The sequence below is a fragment of the Stenella coeruleoalba genome (assembly GCF_951394435.1).
Source record: "Stenella coeruleoalba genome assembly, chromosome: 2".
Taxonomy (NCBI): domain Eukaryota; kingdom Metazoa; phylum Chordata; class Mammalia; order Artiodactyla; family Delphinidae; genus Stenella; species Stenella coeruleoalba.
Genome location: NC_137147.1, coordinates 34,051,602 through 34,074,190, shown reverse-complemented (window position 1 = coordinate 34,074,190; position 22,589 = coordinate 34,051,602). Strand labels below are relative to the sequence as shown.

The 22,589-nt window shown below is 36.4% G+C and overlaps 2 protein-coding genes across 6 annotated transcripts in view; one reads left to right on the top strand and one right to left on the bottom strand.

Moving 5' to 3' along the window:
• The window catches only part of PALS1 (protein associated with LIN7 1, MAGUK p55 family member), a 104,754-nt gene extending 92,446 nt beyond the window's left edge, over positions 1 to 12,308 (top strand). For all 5 annotated transcript variants that reach the window (XM_079915066.1, XM_079915070.1, XM_079915068.1 and 2 more), the window contains one exon: positions 7,504 to 12,308. In XM_079915066.1, the coding sequence (XP_079771192.1) occupies positions 7,504 to 7,680 (177 nt within the window). In that variant the 3' untranslated portion in view covers positions 7,681 to 12,308. The remainder of the gene's footprint in view (positions 1 to 7,503) is intronic.
• Positions 12,309 to 12,436: 128 nt separating this feature from the next.
• ATP6V1D (ATPase H+ transporting V1 subunit D) overlaps positions 12,437 to 22,589 on the bottom strand; it is a 12,759-nt gene continuing 2,606 nt past the window's right edge. The window contains exons 2-9 of the mRNA XM_079915072.1: positions 20,523 to 20,640; positions 19,662 to 19,741; positions 18,011 to 18,078; positions 17,245 to 17,289; positions 16,047 to 16,150; positions 15,528 to 15,594; positions 14,252 to 14,330; positions 12,437 to 13,132 (exon numbers count right to left, since the gene is read on the bottom strand). Of these exons, the coding sequence (XP_079771198.1) occupies positions 12,991 to 13,132; positions 14,252 to 14,330; positions 15,528 to 15,594; positions 16,047 to 16,150; positions 17,245 to 17,289; positions 18,011 to 18,078; positions 19,662 to 19,741; positions 20,523 to 20,640 (703 nt within the window). The 3' untranslated portion in view covers positions 12,437 to 12,990. The remainder of the gene's footprint in view (positions 13,133 to 14,251; positions 14,331 to 15,527; positions 15,595 to 16,046; positions 16,151 to 17,244; positions 17,290 to 18,010; positions 18,079 to 19,661; positions 19,742 to 20,522; positions 20,641 to 22,589) is intronic.

The following is a 22,589-nucleotide window of genomic DNA, read 5'->3' as shown; positions in this document are numbered from 1 at the left end:
CTACCATTCTTAGGGACGACAGCCTCATCTCTGCTGCCATTGTCTTTATCTTCTGACATCTCATCTTCCCCATCTTCTATTTCTTTTAGGGAAAGACTCATTTTCTTTAGTTCACCTTGATTTGTTTTCCTCTCCAGACTGAGAACTCATTGTTAACGGGACCAGCTTCCATCTCTACCCCCATCAAAATTAACAACATAAATAAGGAGTCTAAAGCCAGAAACTTTAACCATCACTTCCCAAATTAACCCGCACAGTGTCGTCCCTGACGAGTTCTCCTCCCTTTAAGACTATCGCTGGTGTAGGGCACTGCCCACTCAGAGCCCTGCAGGCCATTACACGCAGCCAACCAGGACTGGACGCCCAGGAGAAGCCTGCAGCATCCCACAGGCACCAACAGGCCAGGAAGGCCCTCTCAGCAGCCGCCCAGGACTCCAGGCCCCAGGCAGCTAATTATTTTAGATGCTGGATGTGGTTGAGGTAGTCCATATTATACCAAACAGTACTAAAAATTAAATGATAATATATTGATATATTAATCAGAAAGCATTGACATTTTATTTAAATGTATGAAATGAAAACTGTCAAGTGACATACTATATCAAAGTAACAAATACTCTTCCTTGTTTTTTGCCAATTTCCTAAAAATTTCTATTTTACAAAGGAATCACTTAGATCTCATTTCATTTGCTATGCCTTTAAATCTCCTTAAAAGCCATAAAAACACATAATAATATTCCTCCCTAAAATCTCCTCAAAAGTCTTTGATCCTTGACTATTCACCACACCCACCAGCCCTCTTTTTTCCTCCCCAAGGTATCTTTTTCTACTCTGGGTCTACTTACATTTGTTATTCAGTCTGTATGTGAAGGTGGTATTTTTCAGTGTCTTCAACATCAGGGACTTTCCCATCCTTTGTGTTGAGCATAATTCTGGTTGCTTTATTTAGGCTAAGTAGGCCAGCTGGTTAAAGTAGTGTTTCACTCCTTTTTCATTTTTGCAACACAAGTGCAAGTTCATAAATAAGTAGGGTCAGAGTATCTGCTGTCCTAAGCACTTGAGATGATACAAAAGAAATCTGAGACATAAAGTGGGGGAGGTGGTGGTTGTGGGATGAACTGGGAGATTGGGATTGACATATAGACACTAATATGTATAAAATAGATAACTAATAAGAACCTGCTGTATTAAAAAACTAAAATAAAATTCAAAAAAAAATATGAGACATGTTCGCTGGCTGTTCTTGAGGAGGATCACATATAATAAGGAAAACTAGATTGACAGTCTGTGAAACTTGGTGCCCAGTTAACTACTTTGGTAGACCAGAAATACTGTAGTGGTTCTAGGAGAGGAATGCACATAAAGGACCAAAATGGACTCCATTTTACTTGTTCAACCTAATTTTCTATTTTCTGACATGCACACTTACTTTTTGTTAGGTTATTCTTCTCCAGCAAGAATTTGATAGCATGCCAAGGGCCACATGCCGTTCCAAAACATGTTAAGCAACTTTCTTTTGGTTGGTGGTCTCTGCCAGGGCTCTCATGGAATTTTTTTACCTATTTTATTTTTGATATTTTAATATTTAATTGTAATATTTAATATTTAAAATATTTTTACCTACTTTATTTTTAATTCAGATTGAGTGAGTTCTAGAAAGAATACCTATTAACAGTTGACCCTTGAACAATGTGGGGTTTGGGCACCAAAACCTCCATACAGTTGAAAATCTGTGTGTAACTTATAGTTGGCCCTCCATATCTGCAGTTCCACATCCTCAGATTCAACCAACTGCAGACAGTGTAGTACTGTAGTATTAACTATTGAAAGAAATCTGTGTACAAGTGAACTGTGCATTTCAAGCCTGTGTTGTTCAAGGGTCAACTATATACATGCTTTTAAAGCAGGAACTTAATCAGTTACCACAATGTTTTAGCAGTATACAATGTGCTTGATTTTCTAATTATAGTTTTCTAATTTTAAAAAATTAACTTTATTGAGATTACTTTACATGCATGCATTTTAATTGTATAATTTAGTGAGTTTTGGCAAAATGTGTACCTGTGAAACCACCATGCCAATCAACATTTAGAACATTTGCATCACTCTAGAAAAGTTCTCTCATGCCCCTTTAAAGTTAATACCCCTCCACTCTTTCCTAGGTAACCACTTACCTACTTTCTGTCGCTATAGATTTGTCTGTTCTGGAAGTTCATATAAATGGAAACCATTTATAAGTTTAAGTTTATAACCATTTATAAGTAAGTTTAAATTTGTATCTAGCTTCTTTTAAAATAAATTATTTATTATTCATTTTTGGCTGTGTTGGGTCTTCATTGCTGCACGCGGGCTTTCTCTAGTTGCAGTGAGTGGGGGCCACTCTTCGTTGAGGTGTGTGGGCTTCTCATTGCGGTGGCTTCTCTTGTTGCGGAGCATGGGCTCTAGGCGCTAGGGCTTCAGCACCTGTGGCACATGGGCTCAGTAGCTGTGGCTCACTTGCTCTAGAGTGCAGGCTCAGCAGTTGTGGCACACGGGCTTAGTTGCTCTGTGGCATGTGGGATCTTCCTGGACCAGGGCTCGAACCCGTGTCCCCTGCATTGGCAGGTGGGTTCTTAACCACTGCGCCACCAAGGAAGTCCTGTATCTAGCTTTTGATAAGTATAATGTTTTTAAGATTCATCTATGTTGCATCTAACAGTAGTTCATATCTTATTGCTGAGTTGTGTACCATGATCTAAATATATCACAATTTGTCCATTCACCAGTTAAAAAACATTAGGGTTGTTTCCAATTTTGAGCTGGTGACTAAAGCAGCTCTAAACATTCATAGTTTTTTGGTGGACATATGTTTTCATTTTTCTTGAATTGCTGGATCAAGATGATAAGTGTATGTTTTAAGTGTATAAAAAGTACAAAACTATTTTATAAACAGTTTTCCTTTCGACACTCTCACTTTGGTTCCATTTGCTCTACATCCTTACCAACTTTTGCTGCTGTTGTTTTGTAACAATTTTTAGTCATTCTAATAGGTGTGAAGTGTTACCGTTGTGGTTTTCATTTGCATTTTCCTGATGACTAATGATAGCATCTTTTCATGTAGTCATTTGGACAAATTCTTTTGTGAAATGTCTCAAGTTTTATTTTTTTTAATTGAGTTGCTTTCTTGTTGAATTGTAAAAATTCTTTATATATTCTGGATATAAATATTTTTTCAAACTCTTTGTAATTTAAAAACATATTTTTTGAAGATCAGAATTGTTTTTAATGAAGTACCTCTGTCCCTTGGTATGCATGGGAGATTGGTTTCAGCACCTGCTGCGATACTAAAATGGAGGATGCTTAAGTCCCATACTTGGCCTTCCATACCACAGTTTCATGTCTTCAACCAACCATGGATCATGTAGAACTCTATTTATTGAAAAACATCTCTGTATACACAGTTCAAACCTGTGTTGTTCAAGGGTCAACTGCATAATTTTTTTCATTTTTCTTATGGTTAATGATTTTTGTGTATTGTCTAAAAAAATTTGCCTACTCCAAGATTATAAAGATTTATTCTGTATTTTCTTCTAAAAGCTTTCTTGTATTAGCTTTCCCTTTAAGGTCTATAATCTATCTCAAATTAATCTTTATTTTAGTGTGATGTAAGGGTTTTTTTTTTTAATCACACATGGCTATCCAATTGCTTTAGTATCATTTCTTGAAAAAGGCTATCCTTTTTTTCCCACTGAATTACATTGGCATCTTTGTCAAAAATGACTTGACCAAATACGTAGCCGGGAGGGATTATTTCTGGACTCTATTCTGTATTTATGCTGAATCACATTGTCTTGATTACTGTAGCTTTATCTTTTCTCGAAAAATGGTCATTAAAAGGAATGAAGTACTGATACATGGTACAACATGGATGAACCTTGAAAACATAAGTAAAAGAACCCAGTCACAAAAGACCATATTTTGTATGATTCCATTATTTGGAATGTCCAGAATAAGCAAATCTATAGAGACCTGAAGTAGATTAGTGGTTTTCCTAGGGCTGGGGGTTGGGAGAAAATGGGGAGTGGCTGCCAATGACTGTGGGGTTTTGGAGGGAGCGGGGTGAGGGGGGATGGAGGGTGATGAAAATGTTTTGAAATTGATTGTGGTGTTGATTGCACAACTCCTCTGTGACTATACTAAAAACTATTGAATTGTACATTTTAAGTGGGTAAATTGTATGAATCCCCCATTGAATTGCTTCCAGTTCACCATTAAATGGGTGAATTGTAAATGAATTATATCTCAAGAAACCTGTTATCTGGGCAAAATAAATCCCAGTGGGCTTTTCTCTGGAAATTGAAAAGATTATTTTAAAATTGTATGGAAATTTTAAAGAATAACCAAAACACTTTAGAAAAAGAAATAAGTTGGGAGACATTTTTGTTAATTTTCTTTATTGTTTGACTATTTTCCATTTAATTGACTTATTTTTATTCTTATACTTACGTTGGCTTTAATTTGCACTTGCTCTAGTTTCTGAAGAAAATTAGATGATTTTTAAACCTTTCTTCTTTTCTAATATAAAGTTATAAATTTCCTTCTAAGTAGTTCTTTAGTTGCATCCTACAAATTAAGGTTATATTTTTCATTACCATTTTGTTAGAAATATTTTCTAGTTTCCTCTGTCATTTTCTTTAACCCATGGGTTATTTAGAAGTATCTAATTCCCATCTGTTGGAGATTTATAAAATATTTTATTGATCTACAATTCCATTGTGGTAAGAGAACATACTCTGTAAGATGTCAGTCTTTCAAATCTTGGTGAGTCTTATTTTATGACCCAGTATCTGTTCTATCTTGGTGCATGTTCCTGCACACCAGTAAGAATGTATATTTTGCAGCTGTTGGGTAAAGGGTGGTGTATCTGATTGCCTTTTATGTTTTATCTTCTTTGGTATTTAATAGTGTTTTATCACACAGTAGAAGTGTTGAGTAAAAACAAATTCTCAATTTTAACTCTGTGAGATAGTGCTAACTAAGAAAGTGATGGTGTTCCTCACCAAATGCAAAATTTAAATAATCAGTTATTTCATTGTACTGTGAATCTGTTCTGCTGTAATGGGGGCTTGAGAGTGGTAAACTAATAGTATGAACTATTATGGTCAATTTGGCCTATAGATAATTTTTTCAGGCCAAAGATATTTGAGCAAAAACATTTTGTTTCAATTTCGTCATGAATTGTAATTTGAAAAATTAAAACATAAACTACCAAGTAAATAAGTCATTTTGGCAAAAGATGAATACTTAAATTTGATAAAGAAAAACTAGGTGGCTTAGATATTCATGTGAATCTATGTAAGACGTGGGGCTTAACATTTATATTTCAAATCTAGTAACACAAGGTTTAGAGTCTACCTTGAATTCTAGAATGTTCTTTCAATAATCTTCAGCTTTGAGTAGACATAAGTTTTAACCAGAATGTCACAGTATGTTCAGTTACAGTGGTGTAGTAGAGTCCCTGCTGGGAAACAAAGGATTCTGTGTACCAGAGCCAGATGCACAACATTCCAGAACGAAAATTAGAGGGCCACACAAGAAACTAATTCAGGACAAGCCAGAGCTGTCATCTTTTTTCCTTGACTTATGTTTGTTTTTATCTTTAATATCCCATAACTTAAAGACAATGATATAAAATTAATACTACTTAACACTATGATATATGATCTTATGTTACATGATAAGGAAATAAGAGAGGGAAGAAAACAAAGATATTTTAATAAAAATGTATTCTGAAGTAAATAATGAAGAAATACTTATGACAACTACAGTCCTTATTTCTTTAACTGGTCACATGGTCATAGGTGGTATTTGTAACTACTTTCTTCTACTATGGTTTTTTTTTTTTTTAACATCTTTATTGCAGTATAATTGCTTTACAGTGGTGTGTTTCTGCTATACAACAAAGTGAATCAGTTATACATATACATATGTTCCCATATCTCTTCCCTCTTGCATCTCCCTCCCTCCCACCCTCCCTATCCCACCCCTCTAGGTGGTCACAAACCACCGAGCTGATCTCCCTGTGCTATGCGGCTCTAGTGAGTTGGATGGACCTAGAGTCTGTCATACAGAGTGAAGTAAGTCAGAAAGAGAAAAACAAATACCGTATGCTAACACATATATATGGAATCTAAGAAAAAAAGGGTGATGAAGAACCTAGGGGTAAGACGGAATAAAGACACAGACCTACTAGAGAATGGACTTGAGGATATGGGGAGGGGGAAGGGTAAGCTGTGACAAAGTGAGAGAGTGGCATGGACATATATACACTGTCATATTTTTAATGTTTTCCTTCTGTTAAAAAAGTTCAGTTGAACAATACAAATTGTTTGGTATTGTGGGTCCAATATAGTATTGATGTGTGGCCTTTACGTCTGAGACATATGGACATTTAATTAGTTCTCTTCATCAACAGGGGTGATTTGGGGGCAGTTTCACTTTCTTGGACACATGTGCCTGATTATCAGAAGGTTCTCGATAAGTTTTGCATATAACCTTGCCATCTGCTTATCTGTGAAACAGCTGTTTCCTTCATGCATTATTTTAAAGTAGCCTGCTCTATATGGCTTCCCAAACTCTTCTTAGGATACTTGTTTTTGCATCTTGAAGACCTCCTTTGTGTATTGAAAGCAGAGAAGCAATTTTAAAAGCTATTTCCCCCCAAAAATATATTAATTAAAATCTTGGATTTCCAGCAGTGTTTTCATAGAAAAAGGTACCCATTCTGTTGATCCTTTTCTCATGATGTTTACTCTTTTTAACTCTGCAACAGATATAGAGGGCAGGGGTTCTTTATAAGAGCCAAGAGCAGGTGGCACTTGAGGTCCTGCCAGAAAGGTTCACTGTTACAGAAGATGTTATTTTTAGGAAGAGGTTATGGTGCCCTGAAATGTTTGAAAACGAACGTCTGTAGGGAATTCAAAGTAACAGTCTGTGCTCTTGAAGCCTCTTCTTGTGGATAAGACAGAAATATATAAAAACCTAAATAGCAGTATAAACAGGTTATATTGAGTTGCAAATGGTTCGCAGTGTCAGTGCTGAAGATACCAGAGCAAAGGAAATCCCTGTGGCCATGACAGGGTTGGGTTGAACACTGGAGACTGAGTATTTTGAGAGACAGAAGGAAAGCAGTGTTAAGGCCATTTCTTGTTCTTCAGCCATCTCTGACTCATTGTATATTTTGGTAAGGAATGGACTACCTCTTAATTTTTTTTTTTTTTTTGCGGTACGCGGGCCTCTCACTGTTGTGGCCTCTCCCGTTGCGGACGGAGCACAGGCTCCGGACGCACAGGCTCCAGACGCGCAGGCTCAGCGGCCATGGCTCACGGACCCAGCCGCTCCGCGGCATGTGGGATCTTCCCGGACCGGGGCACGAACCCCTGTCCCCTGCATTGGCAGGCGAACTCTCAACCACTGCGCCACCAGGGAAGCCCCTACCTCATAATTTTTATCTTCTCTTTGCAGCCTGAAGAGTTGAGAGAAATCATTGAGAAGACTAGAGAGATGGAGCAGAACAATGGCCACTACTTTGACACAGCAATTGTGAACTCGGATCTTGATAAAGCCTATCAGGAATTGCTTAGGTTGATTAACAAACTTGATACTGAACCTCAGTGGGTGCCATCCACTTGGCTGAGGTGAAGGAAACATCCATTCTGTGGCATGATTGGACTTGATCTGGCAAACTGCCAATAGGAAGATAGCCCTGATACCTGAGCAAGTCTCTGAGAAGGTGGCAGGCAGTATAAATTGTAGACCTGTTCTTAGATCTTGAACTAGTGAGAAGAAAATCCCCTTAGGCAATTCACTAACAGCATTCTTTATTCTCTGTACATGGGCTTTAGAGGTTCTTGCCTCATTTGGGGATTTTAAATGGAAGTTTTCAACAGAGCAGTTCCATTTTATCCACATAAAAACCTTTTAATTCTGTTTTCATCTAACCAACTCTTTTCTGCCTAGTCATATTTCCATGAAAAACTTTTGTGTGTATACACAATGGTCCATGTCTCACATAGTAATAAATATTGATGTTATTTAACAGTTAACTTAAATGACTTCATGGGAATTTGTGGGTGAAGGGAAACTGCTTCTGTGCACTGGGCAAGACAACAGTATTTGGTTAGTCACCAGAACTACTTTAAAAAAAAATGGTGCCACTTTGGTCTGGAGCTGCTCTGTTAGGTTTGAATTCATTTGTATGTCTTTTAATTCATAAAAACATTCCGTTAGAAGCACCAATTTTTTAGCCCAAACTTGTGGATCAGACTTCACTGCACATGTGAAAGGTTTATGCAACGGTCACACCTGTTTTAGACTCTGCTCTAAAACATGTACAACATATGCTGATCTTTTTAAAGGTATAATGGTTTTCTGAATTTTTTTCTTTAATCGTTGCAACGGATTGGGTAACTTTTACTTCCTTTTCCTGATCTGCATAGTACAATAGAATGTATAAGTTACATTTTTACGAATGGCAGATATTGATATAAACTCTGTTGACTGTTAAGTTTCTTCCTCATGATGCAAATAGTTTTTTACATGCATAAAAGGACATAGCACATTTGACAGTTTTTTCATTTTTATATATGAGCACAGTATAATTTGATGACTGTGCCATATATGTAGGTAATAAACTGGAATTTGTGATCAATATAGTTGCTGTACTGTATACTGATATTTAATGGATTGACAAATGGTCATTGATTACACTTGTTCAGCATTGGAATAAAATTATATGAGGGAAATGATATGACAATTGACTTTGAGATCAGAAGGAAAAGATGACCTGAAAGTCATTTGAACATTTTAGGAAAAGAACATTGCAGGGGAAAAGTTAAGCATATAGAAATAGGTTTTTATCCTGATAAGGTCTGCCTCTTATGATCAGAATGCAACAAGCTAAATCATAAAACATTTAAGCTAATGAAACTTTCATACTGTCTCTATAGCTTGTAGCTTTAAAATTCAACTTCTGTAATTGGCATGGAAAGTTAATTTGTAGTATTTTCAAGGCTTAAGGGATGGTGTGATGTGTGACAAACAACCTCAAATGTGAATGTCTTGATTTTATTTATATGGTGACTTTAGCTACAATTCCTGTTCCCAAAGCTAAACACTGGAATAATACTGAATTGTCACTTAATTTAACATAAGCAACTGTTTTTAATGAGTAGTTTGTCTCAGTGTCATGTACATACTTGAGTTTTTCTCCTTTGCATAATATTATTTGAACAAATTGTAGACAGTTTATATGCTGCCTTTTTCTGTTGAAATTCACATGGCCTCAAAGTTGGCTGTGGAATATATCTTGTGTGGAAATACTTTCAAGATAATGTTCCTTAGGAAGAAAGTTAACATTCCTAGGTTGAGGTAAGGAATGCCATACATACTGTCTCTTCAGGTCTGAAACACTCCAGTTTATGGCAGGAAAATGCAAAGGTCACAGTGATTTTCAGCACTGAAAACAAGGCACTGTAAGTACTTAATCTTTTCAGTTTTCCAGTATACTTTCTCTTTAGGAATGAAAGGTAGTCTGTGGTAGACAGTGGAGTTTTGTGAGCTGCTTATCATAACTGACAACTATTTTCAACCCTACGATCTAAAACGTTTGCAGTTTGAGTCAAGTTAGAATGAGATTTCAGGCGGTGTCAGTAAGCGGCTGCCGCGCTAGTCCCTGAGTTACCTGTAGACCACAGGGCCAACACTAGGGCCATGTGCTATGCAGACTCAGGCATGGCTTTAACAAGCAAGTCCAAGTCCCCTACCGAGGCACATGCTATGCCGTAGTATACTTCTTGAAAATCTAAGCTGATGAGGTATTTTGGGGATCAGTTAAGTCCTATATATTTTTCTCCTTCCTCATCAGCAGTGGTAGAGGGATAGAAATGTTTATATCCCAACTTTCCTCAATCCTGGTGATATGGATGTGCTGATATTCGACATAGTCCCTACAAAGTGAAAACTGAGTTGTTGCTGACTTCCTTGAAAGAAAATGGAAAAAAGCCTTGCTCTCCACCTAGTTGTGCCCTACACCGCTCTGGCCAATTCCATTTCCTGTCCCTCTGTGGTTCTGATTGGAGACCCCAGTGTGGAGGGAGGTCTTAACCACTTATAGGAATGATACCAATCGCTAATGAAATGTACATTAGTTCAAGTAAGGAAATAATCTTCCTTTACTAAATTTCCTTAAGTCAGAACAAACAGAAAGGAGAATAGTGTTTAGATTAATCCAGATTTGCTTTCTATGAAAATCTAATGTCTGGATTTTTTTTTTCCTTTTCTCATGGCCTAAGGAATAATTTGAATGTAATTCTGTGAATGTGTGTGGAAAATTTAAACCAGGGATTTAGCCTTAATAAAGGTAACCTTTCTGACATCTATTGTTAATTCTCCTTTGTACTCTTATCCTGCCTGTATCTGCACTCTGTTGTTTTGAGATGTAACAAACACTGCACATTGTAATGTAAAAATAAAAAGTAAAATTATATTTCAAATTTAAAAAGTCACTGAATACTTTCTCTTGCTGTGTTTATATCCTCTACCATTCAAGGTGTCAACACATCTAAAATGACCCACCCTTGTCTTCAAGTTTTGCCAGAATCAAGTCCGTTGGAACCTCTGGGTGAAACACAAATACGTTTTAATTTATTCTTCACAGTGGGGGAGTGCCCCCTACTGGCACAAATGTAGGTTCTGTTTCCTTAATTGTTTAAACTGTATTAAAGATGATAGATAGATAGACAACTTAAAGCTGCGAACTCTGGAACTAGTTTTCTGGGGAAGAAGGTACGTAATACTCAGGCGAATTCCACTACATGCAACCACCAATTTGAGAACACTGAGGATAGGATGACTTGTTGACAAATATATAACATATTTTCATTCTCCATTCTTCATCCCTCCCCTTTTTCTATAATACCTACTCTGTATCTCCCAAAGGAGGCCAATCATGTACCAGAAAGTGTTTGTTACACATACACACACATGCTACCCCAGTCCAGCTTTCTATTCCTATTCCTGATCTACTCCCTTCCCATACAGCTCCAGTCACCCCAACCCTACACAACAAATTTTCTGTCCACTCTTTTGTCTCTTTCTTTTTAACAATATGCTAAACTGTAAAATCTTCTACACTTATGTAGGGAGGGTAGCCAAAGCCAGTAAGTACCAGAGGTTTATGGTGCCACAGGAAAAACTCTAGGGTACTTCTCTGGCTTAGTTCCTTAAGTTGAACATAAATTTATCTAAATGAAAACCCACGAAACCTGGCTCTCTGCCTCTACTTTCCAGCTAATTTTTGCCTCCTACAGAGCCGTACATACATACATACCACTTAAGAACCAAGGCTCTGAAATCAAGATACATTTGGCCTGCCTTCCACCTGCAAAATGGAGATGATGGTATTTATAACTCACTAGAGTGTTGTTGGGAGGATTAAATATTAAGCAGTTCATTGTTACCTATTTATTTTCAAGACTTACGAACTCAGTTGTTGGTTTTCCAATCACTACTGAATTTACATTGAATCTGAGATTTTATTGTGAGCAGCAACAGGATTTCCTAAAAATCAGCTCCTCCAGGACAGGCCTTCTGTCTTTACCTTTACCCAAAGTTTTTAACATAGGGGAGGCAAAAAGGATAGAAGTTAAGGATGTAAAAATTCTGAAGGTAGACTGCCTGGATTTAAATCTGGGATTCACCACTTCAAGCTCATTGTGCCTCAAAATTCTCTTCTGTGAAATGCAGGATTAAAACAATATGTACCTCTTAATGGTTGTTGTGATGAGATAATAATAGATAAAACACAAATGTCTAATACCACTAAGCTATTTTATGGTAGGTCTTTGTTAAATGTATGCAAAATTACTTTAAAATTACCTACTTTAAAATTAGTCTATGCTGTGATATCAGTTGATTTAAACACAATACGGTTAAGGCTAGTGTCACAATTTCACTAATTAAAAACTGTTCCATGGCCAATCATGTCAAACAATGCCTATAACTGAGTGCAGGCAAGCCTGAGTAATCATGGATGGCTCACACCAGATCAAACTACTAAAAACCTCAGTCACCCAATATGGTCATTCAAATGCCTCAAGTTGTTACTGATTATAAAATACTACAGTTACCTTATTACTCTCAAATGGGAATTAATTATTTTTTCTTAGAAAAAACAGCAGTAATAATAAGCCCTCTTAACTCATTGGCAATCATATTTATTAGTATCCCAAAATTCAACAATCACTCACTCACCTCAGTAAGTTTATGAAGGGGGGAAAAGGGAAGCTACCCACTTCATACATGTCTGCAGAGAAAGCTCTTTTTGGATGCCAATCCCATGTGGTGATCTGAGCATAAGAACACAACTTAGCAGTAAATTCATTATAAAAGGAACAACTCATTTTTAAATCATTTTACTGTATATTACCATAGTCACATTTGAATTGGCAGAACTGTTCCCATGACAGACAAGACAGACCTGTCATTCAAGGAAGAATAAGTGAAGGTTTTCATAATGTTTGAGGAGAAGTCCCACAGTAACTAACACAAGGATGGCTGCAGCAATCTCAGACAACGGTGTGCAAGTAGGTAGGAACAAAGGGTGTTCCAGCAGTAGCTGGCCTACGTGTGTTGGCCTGAGACCACTGCTGTTTCCTAAGGGGAATTTCTTAATATGTTGGTAAGCAGGTCACTTGCAACAGACATGTAAGTGGAGTAGGGTGACACTAATAAATTCTGTAAGTTTCTGGGCAGGTTCTCCAAATGTCATTGGTGATAAATGGTTGTTGAATTATGATTCTGCAAAGGTAATCCCATAAACAGACAACAGGGAATTTTACAACTGGTGAAATTCTTAGGCTAAAAATTAAATAGCCACACATACCGAACCTACACACCGTGAATTAAAATGATGCCATGTTAGGCCTTCTGAAGGAATCAGAGCAGGAAAGATTATTCAAAGAGAAGATCCTCATCCTTCTCTTCAGCCAGAAGATTAGCAGGTTCCATCACCTCTCCAGCTGCCTTCCGTTGTTCCAAGTCCTTCTCAGACTTTTCCTTGAGAATCTTTTTCTTCTCCTGTATTTTCTTTAACCTATAAAATAAAATAAAGGAGGGAATTTTCTGAATGCTGTTTTGGTACTAAGTAGAATTGATTTCTTCTAGTTTTGTAACAAGGATAATAAACACCTACAAAGTAGAACAAAATTCTACCTTTATTAATTTCAATTTCAGTAACATATTTATAACCCATTTAAAAAAAAAAAGATTTGAGGTAGAATACACACACATTTTAAGCTAATAACTGATTTCAAAAGCTCCTGTCTCAGGGTGAATAAACTTTGATGTCCATTCCCTGATAATGGAACAGGTTTTCAGCATTCAGACACTAAAATTTTGGATCATTCAATCTGGATTACCACAACCCTGAACATCAACTGAAGGACAAACTAAATTTTGCTAATTACGATTATAAATCATACTCAGAAGCTACTCAAGGTCCAAGACAGCTATGTCTTTCCTGAATATGCCTGCCTTCACCTATCTCCCACTTCTCTGAAACTGACACACTGACCCCTGCACACCACCTATTTAGTATTTATTGTCCCTACTAGCTCTAAATGTTCAGAGCTAATTCCTGTACAGGTATCATTTCTCTCCAAGTACTCTGACTTTCTAATGGTATGATTTATATTATTATGTAATGTCCCCAAGTACTTTATACCTTCTCCTGGAACATTTCCAACATGCAATACATATTTGTTGATTGACTGATTAATTCCAGTTTCTTTTTATGTGGGAGACACCCCATCTAAATTATTGTTTCATTTTAAAGAATTATCGAGGCTATTTATAGTTTCTCTGAAGGGCCTGAGTTTTCAGAGATGCCATATTTTAGGTGTGTGCAAAACTTGGCACAGATCTATCTCCACAGCCTTTGGCAATATTATTCCTTGTTTCTTATCAGAATAAAATACAAGTTGTACTAATTCTTTTTTTTTTTTGCCCGCGCTGCACTGCATGTGGGATCTTAGTTCCCTGACCAGGGATCAAACCCATGGCCCCTGCAATGGAAGCGTGGAGTCTTAACCACTGCCAGGGAAGTCCCAAGCTGTGCTAATTCTAAAGAACATAAGCCAACATGTCTCAGCAAATCGAGCTTTTGGAATATGGAAAAACAAAAAATGATCAATAACTGCAAATTCCAACAAACCTATAGAACTCTTCTCTCTCTCTCTCATCCAGCTCTGTGATGATATAAGCAAGGGTACGTTCAATCCGGGGAATGATGACTAGGGTTTAAAAAATATATATATAGTGAGAACTTCAAATCTTTTTTCAAATTGCCAGTGCTCATTTGTATAACAGTAACTTATTTTTTCTAACTGTAAAATAAATGTACATTTAATGCAAAAAACAAAAACACAGGGAAATAAAATGAAGTATAATCCAACCACTCTATAGTTAACTAATTATAAATATTTTGGAATATGCCCTCATACTGTCTTTTCTATGGACAGGTAACACTGGACCATGATATATATACAACACTGAATATACTGAATTTATATGAATATGTAACATTGAACCATATGTTACAAATAGATGTTATTTTAAATACAACAGCAATCCATTGTTAAAAACTGGAGCATTGAGCAGAGAGAATACAGTAAGTTGAATTTTGTGTCAATCATAAGGTTCTACTTTACACAGAATTTGCCTATTCTGCTTCTAGAATGTGAACTCCTTGTGAACTGAAACTGTTACCTTATCCATTTTGTTTTGCTTGCAATTCCATGCAAGAGGCTGGCACAAGCAAGCAGTCAGGAAATGTGTTTTAAGTTTTTAAACAATGAGATAACTTCCTCTTTAACACTAATAGAGCCCAAGCAAAATAATTTCCTTGCTGCTCAAATTTTGCTCCTTTCTTACTTTAAAACTGAACAAGTGTTGCTTTAATGAAAACTGAGTTTCTTAAGCAAAAAGTACTGTGGCAACATTCAGCAGTCATAGTTTTAAAATAATGAAATGAGAGATGGAAAATAAATGCATTCAATGGGAAAATTTATTTTTAGAAATCAAGAAGAACAGCAAGAGAACAGGACATAAGGCCTAAGAAAGACAGCTTTAAAGTTTAATACTTCATGTGTTCAAAAACATTTATCACTCAGTCATTGGAAAGAACTTACAAAAACATTAGGGCTCTTGAGAAATAGTTTCACCTTTTATTCATGAATAATCAGAAATGAGTAAAACATTCCGTACTTTTTAACTCACCACTCTCCTCTAACTACCCGCTAAATCATACACTTCTATCAAAGGATTTACTAACAGTTATCTGTATTACTGACTCACTGCCCTTCCTACTGTGGGCAGGGGCAACATCTTATTCAGCAGGTGATCAGTGCCTGATTCCTAGTAGGTCCGTGACAAATGTGGAGGTGCGGACAAGAGGATGGACAAAGAGCCTCACAGCAGCTTACACTCACCATGTTCAATGGCATTTACACGCCTGTTGGTTATCTTAATAGCTTCATCCAAAGTAACAAAGGAAGTCTAAAATAAGAGGATAAATTAATAATGTAAGCACAAAGTCTTCCTACTCATGCCCTGTCCACCACTTGCCTTCACTCAGCACTTGTAGAAACATTTGGAAACCAAGACTACTTCAACATACTTAAAGAACAGAAAATTCTTATGAGATTTCCATAGAGCTAACATGATTTCCATTCTATTAGAATTTGTTTACTTCAGACTCACCTGAAGTTATAAAGATGGCATGAGAAGAGAATCATACACTAATGACCTAGATATATATTAACTGGCTACAAAGCAGGGGGGGAAAAAAAAGGCTTTCATGCATAAACCATATTATATTTGCATTTAAATCTATATTGACTATTGCTGTTCTCACCTAGCCAAGAGTGAAACTATACCATTGCACAAACATTTTGTTAGTAGTAAAAAGTAGGGACAATGGTGCAGAAGCCACTATTTCAGAAACTTACCTGCAGCGAAGCTAGTTCCACCAGTAGTTCCACTGCTTTGGCATAATTCCTCTTCAGTTTAGCCAACTGTTCACCTCCTCTGGCTAAACCAGTCAGTTCATAACCTGAAAGAACCAGTCAGACAACATTTGTATTTAGGGTGTAATCTTCCCCATAAACTTCCCAAAAGAAGATAAGTCAGAATAATACCAAACATGGAAAAACAAATTCACTAACCCAAACATTAAGTGCCCATTTCACTCCCCCAAAACTGTAGGACATGTTGCTGAGTAGTTTTGCACAAGGATACTTTCTAAATCTAACTATAGGAGAAGTTACCTTGCTGGATTAACGAATGCACCCCTTCCCTTTGTAGATTATACTGCCTGATGCCCCAGTACGGTTGACACTCTCTGTTAACAGGTGACTCACTAGAATATTCTACTTCTTTATTCAAGCAGTACTAAATATTTGATGTGAACCAATTTAATATGAGGGCCAAAGAAAGAATATTGTTGTTTCTATGAAAGAAAGTTGATTAGTTTGGAAAGACTCAACAAAGATGCATTACTACCTGAAACATGCTGTCAAATTAGGAAAAGGTGAGACAATTATAAAAAAATCGGGCAGGCTGGCTATAAAAGTCTAGGAAGATTCAGCATTCAGATTGTATCACAGTGCCTAAGATCTTACTGTACTTTAAAAAGACCCAAACTGGAAATTATAAACAATACATTGTGGGTGTGGTTTATGCAGACAGACAACATGGAAGTCTAATCAGTGGATTCATACTCAAAGAAAGGCCATGGCCTTATATTTTTAAAATTGCAAATGACTATAAATTTCTAGGTTGAAATAAAATATTTTAAGCAATGTATAATGTTTTGTGACTCCCTGCAATAACACTTTTTTGATTAACTGATAAACTATTGTCCCAAATATATCTGATAAGAAGGCTTCTGGACTTCCCTGGCGGTCCAGTGATTAAGACTCCACACTCCCAATGCAGGGGGCATGGGTTTGATCCCTGGTCGGGGAACTAAGATCCCACATGCTGCCCGGCGAGGCCAAAAAAAAAATAAAAAAAAAAAGAAGGTTTCCAACACTGGAACCACTGAACTCTAAGCAGGTCTATTTATCATCATTTTCCAGAATAAGTTTCATTTAAAGAGGAACTGGAAGAACCCAGAGACACACACATAAAAAGTTTCACACTTACTGTCAGTTCCTTCATGGTAATGTTCAAATACTGGCAAAGTAACACCTGTTAAACACAGAAACATATATGGATTCACAAACATGTCCTTGAAGTACTGGTTCTTAACCACTGTTTCCTGTGTTTCTTTTTCAGCAAATACTCAAAAGCCAAGAGATTGCCTGGAACTGTAACTGGTTTCAATGAATGAATTTAGGAACCTTCCTTAAGTGTTCATTCCTATTCAAAAGTCAAATTATCCTTAGTAAGGGATCTGGCTGTTACAATGTTTGTTTTTTTTTCTTTCATCTTTGAGGTATACATAATATACAAATAATTGCACATATTTAATGTATACATTTTGATGAGTATAGAAATATGCATATACCCATGATACCATCATCACAATTAAGGTAATAAACATATCCATCACCTCCAAAAGATTTGTGTCCCTTTTCCTGTGTGTATGTGTTAAGAACACTCAACATGAGATCTACTTTCTTAAGCTTTTCAGTGCACAACACCCTATTAACTGTAACTATACTACTGTACAGCAGGTCTCTAAAATGTATTTATCTTGTATAACTGTAACTTCACATCCACTGAACAATAGCTTTCCCCACCCCCATCCCCTGGCAACCACCAGTAAACAAGTTTTAACATGTAAAGCCAAACAACTTTGTCTAAGGAGAAAAGATTAATTGGGCCATCAAGATCTTGCTGTATAAACGGGTTAATTTAAAAATGTTATCTTTTCTCTGCCAAGAGTTCCAAAGGGTTGAAAAGTTACCTGCTACATTATCTTTCTTTGCTCTAATCTTCACTTGGGCTTTATTTACATTTTGGATTACTGTGGTGCTGCAGAAAAAGAAAAGGCCTTGATTTAGTTGAGTTTTTAGAGTGAGAAATAAACCAGCAGGGACCCATCAGGTGACTTCAACAAAAGTAAGATGTCATGATTATGCTTTGATGATTGTCTTCTTTCAGAAAAGAACAATCACTGCTACCAGAGGAGGGCCTCAGAGAGCAAAGTATGAACAATATTCAAACATTAGCCATAAGAATACAAAGAATGATTTTAATGTACATGGGCTGCTTAAGTTTTCAATCAGACATGTGGTGCATGGATGTGACTTTAGGGATTTTCTTTCCACTAATGTAATTTGGAGAAAACGTTCCTTCCTTCTGGGTTTGCTGTTCAAATCTGTAGGTGTGCCTAAGCAGGAGTTCAATTCCTTTACCTTGGAATCTATCTAATTTCCATCTGGCTTTGTCTGACTCCCCACCTGTTACTATCACAAAATAAAGTGTCTTCCTCATAACCACCCTAAAACACCTTCACATACCACATACACACTATTTATTCCCGCCCTCTCATGGAAAAGTCAATGCAAATTGTTATCCTACCAACACTGGCAAAAATTAAAAGTCTACTACTTCAAAACGTCTTATGACAAAAAAAAAAAAAAAGGTCGGGTTTCCCTGGTGGTGCAGTGGTTGAGAGTCCGCCTGCCCCGGTCCAGGAAGATCCCACATGCCGCGGAACAGCTGGGCCCGTGAGCCATGGCTGCTGAGCCTACTGTCCGGAGCCTGTGCTCCGCAATGGGAGAGGCCACAACAGTGAGAGGCCCGCGTACCGCAAAAAAAAAAAAAAAAAAGGTCTCATGCCCCTCAAGCTGTAAGACTGTCCACAGGTAATGTTCCCAGATAACACAAACTAAGAATGGAGGCATTGTGTTATTGGTAAAGAAGACTAAAATCAAAAACCCTGAAAACTTCCACTTCTGCCCCTGAGTAGTCATTTGACTTTAGGAAGGCACTAAACTTAAACTGAGAACAACAATGCTCGCCTGGTCCACCTCACAGGCTTATTTGGAGAACCAAATGACATAACCAAACATAACATATGTAAAGCAATAACTAAGCCATTTTGTACACTTTGTAAAGCACACATTGACATATGCCATAAAGTCCATGCCCTTTAAACAACCAATTCCATTCTCAAAAATTCTCCTAAGGAAATAATTCAACAGAAATTTAAAAATATATACATAAAGATGTTCATGGCACCTTTTCTAATAATCCAAATATCTGAAAATCAACCCAAAGGCCCACCATTACAGGAAAACGTTAATACATTATCATACATCTAAAGATTATGCAGCTATGTGAAAATAGGGAAAAATGTTTATGATACAATACTAAATGAAAATGGACTGTAAAATATTAAGTATTCTGTGCCTGCAACTATGTAACAGATACACGTGGGTGGTAATAAACACAAAAGTGTTAAGGTGATGGGGTTAAAAGTGTTCTTATTATTACTATATCATTTGTCTTTAATGCTTATGTATTTTTTTTAAATTAAAAGAGGCTTTTACATGAAATTATGAACATGATAGCACTTTGTTTTTCAAAACACCCCACTTAAATGTTCTTACCTGAAGTCCCCTGCTGTGAACTTGGCCTCAGCAAGTGAAAAGGCAGCTTCTCTCATCACTTCACCCATCAACATTTTAGTCTGGAAAAGCAAAAACCAACAGCCAATAAAACCAAGTTTTTTTACAGGGAAAAATCATATCATAATCATGTTCCTTTAACAACCATCAGTATTTTACACCAGGTGTACATGTAAATATTGATTTGGTAACAATAAAATAAATATATCCAATTTTGCTTGAACAGTTTTGGTTATGGTTACTAACAATGTTGCAAAACCATGAGTTTTATAATTAAAATACTGGAACAAAGGCACTAAGAAATAGAAAACTGAATCTTTACTGAAGGGCCGACCTTATTCCTGAATGAGTCCATGCTGTTTTGCTCAAATTAATCTTTTAAATTCACTATACTGCTCTCAAAATCCTAATGGCACAGTGATTCTAAAATCTGGAATATTTAATGTTTGAGAATACACAATAATTTTTTTTGAAAGAGAAGAAAAACTGGGACAGGTGGGTAGAAAGTTACCAGACAGGCCAGAGGACAGTTATAATAAATTCTGGGGAAAGAGCATTTCGGGCATTAGAAACAGCTAATGCAAAGGTCCTAGAGGAGGATGTTAGAAAAAAAGCTCCAAATGAGATCAGAGGGGCAGGCAGGGGCCAGAGCAGATCAAGTGGGGTTTGGGGGCAAGAGTAAAGAGTTTGAATCTTATTAAATGTACTTTCTGAAACTTGTTACATTTACAATGGCATTTTTACTTTTGAAAGAAAAATGTTTAATTAAAATGCCAACAGTCGTGCTGGATTTTCCATAGACACTTCTAAAATAAATACAATTCTAAGCAAACTTCACTCTACCTCTATTATCTTCTTAAGGATCTGTCGAAATCGAAGAGTTAAGGCGTCAGATTTTTTCTTTAGGAGGTTTCGACCTGTCTGTGCTCCTTTTAACCGAGCCCTCATGATGGTCTGTGCCCTATGTAAATAAAGTTAAAGACATTTAAAATAAAAATACTTCCCCAATATGGTGTTAAAATTATGCGAATTCCTTGATGTCATGAGAGCAAGAATATATACCATTTGTAACTGACAGGCTTAATTGGTTTCTCAATACTGTAGATTTCCACCCTCAGTGCTCCATAAATAAGAAGTCTTTTTTATTTAAAACAGAAACAATCCTTTAATAAGAACTTAATAATTTGATAAATAAGTTAATAAATAACATTAATAATTTAATAAATTATAATAATAAATATTACTTAATTGGTTAATAATTTAATAAATTTTATTATGATTTAATAAATATTTATTAGAACTATTTTATGATACCAGCATAGTTTAAATAATTACTTGATTTGTGAGTTAAAACAGTATATGTTTCCATTAGGTATGCACTAAGAAAAAAAAATCTGTCCAATGATATATGTCAAAATTTGAAATGCATTTACCTTCAGGACCAACAATTCTACTTTAAGGGATTTATCCCCCTGATTTACTCCCACATGTACACAAAAACATGTACAAGGTCAAGAACGAGTAGTCCAGCCTTATTTATAATAGCAAAAGGGTGGGAACAAGTTAAATGTTCCACAAATCACGGTTCATCATACAACAGAATGATATGAAGCCATTAAAAAAAAAGAGGAAGGTAGATCTGCATGTGCTCCTCATATTACATTGTCTCAGTTATGCACAGTAAGGGATGAATGTGCTTATATAAAGAGAATAGTTCTAGAGAGGTTCACAGAAAGTGGTAACAGTTTCCTTTGGAAAGTGAGGTTGAGTGAAAAAGATGGATTTACTTTTTACTACTATATTCTGTTTTACCTTCTGTATTTCATACCACAATCATTTATCACTTTTTCCATTAAAAGTGTGGCATTGAAGTGTTTTGATATCATCAATTAAGACTCTACTACCAATCACTTTACTAATTTGTAAATGACTCCAGGTAACAAATGACACATATAAGTAAACACTTCTGAGAAGTGACAAGCCACTTAAATCTCCTTACCTCCCTATTTCAATCTTTTCTCATCAGAAACCCCAAAACCAAAGTCAAGAAAGCAACAGCAGAAATTGACATTTCCATTCTTGCTACCATATGCCAGATAAAATTTAATAATGAGAAAGGATAATAAGATTCAATAATCAATTGTATAACATACCTAAAGTGATTTAAGGGGACATAATTTCATATGACTGGTGTTATTACCAACTGCAAAATAGTTTTTGCTAAACTTCTGACTAAATTCTTAGATTATACTGAATCTTCTACCATAGGCCAAAGATTACTAAAATAATTCTATAGCTGGAAGGGGCTTTAGACATTATCTTGAAAGATAGGAAAACGAAGCTCAGAAAAGTGAAACGACTTTCCCACAGTCACTCGGTGAAGAAAATGCAGAGCAAGGCCTGAAACAGATTTCTGACTCCAGGGATTTAACCAAGGTTCAAACCTAGGTCCACTGTACCCCAACCATGTGCCATACTACCTCACCTATAGATTAAGGGGACATAATTCAGGTGAACAGTTCTGTCTTTGAAAAACTAGCTATCAGTGGCTGAATTTGCACTGACTAGCTTCACTGGAGGTCTAACCAAGTGAAGCTGGTTCAGCTTCCAGCCTGAGCAAGAGCTATGCACCCCAATGTACCGTGTTGTTGACACTAACCACCAGACTTTGGGCTCAAAGAGTTGAACCAAATTTAAGTCAAGTCCTAGTACTGCAAATGGCAGCAAGTTTACAGTAAAAAGGTGAACTGGTTCATAAAACTGAATTCACCACGCTAATTTTAATTTCCTCCTATATTTAATTTCTTTTCTCATGAAATAGACAAATTTTAATTCCTGAGACTCAAAGAGTGACTTGCCCAAAGGCTTATAGCCAGTATGTAGGAGAACCTGGATGTGACTGACTTCTGT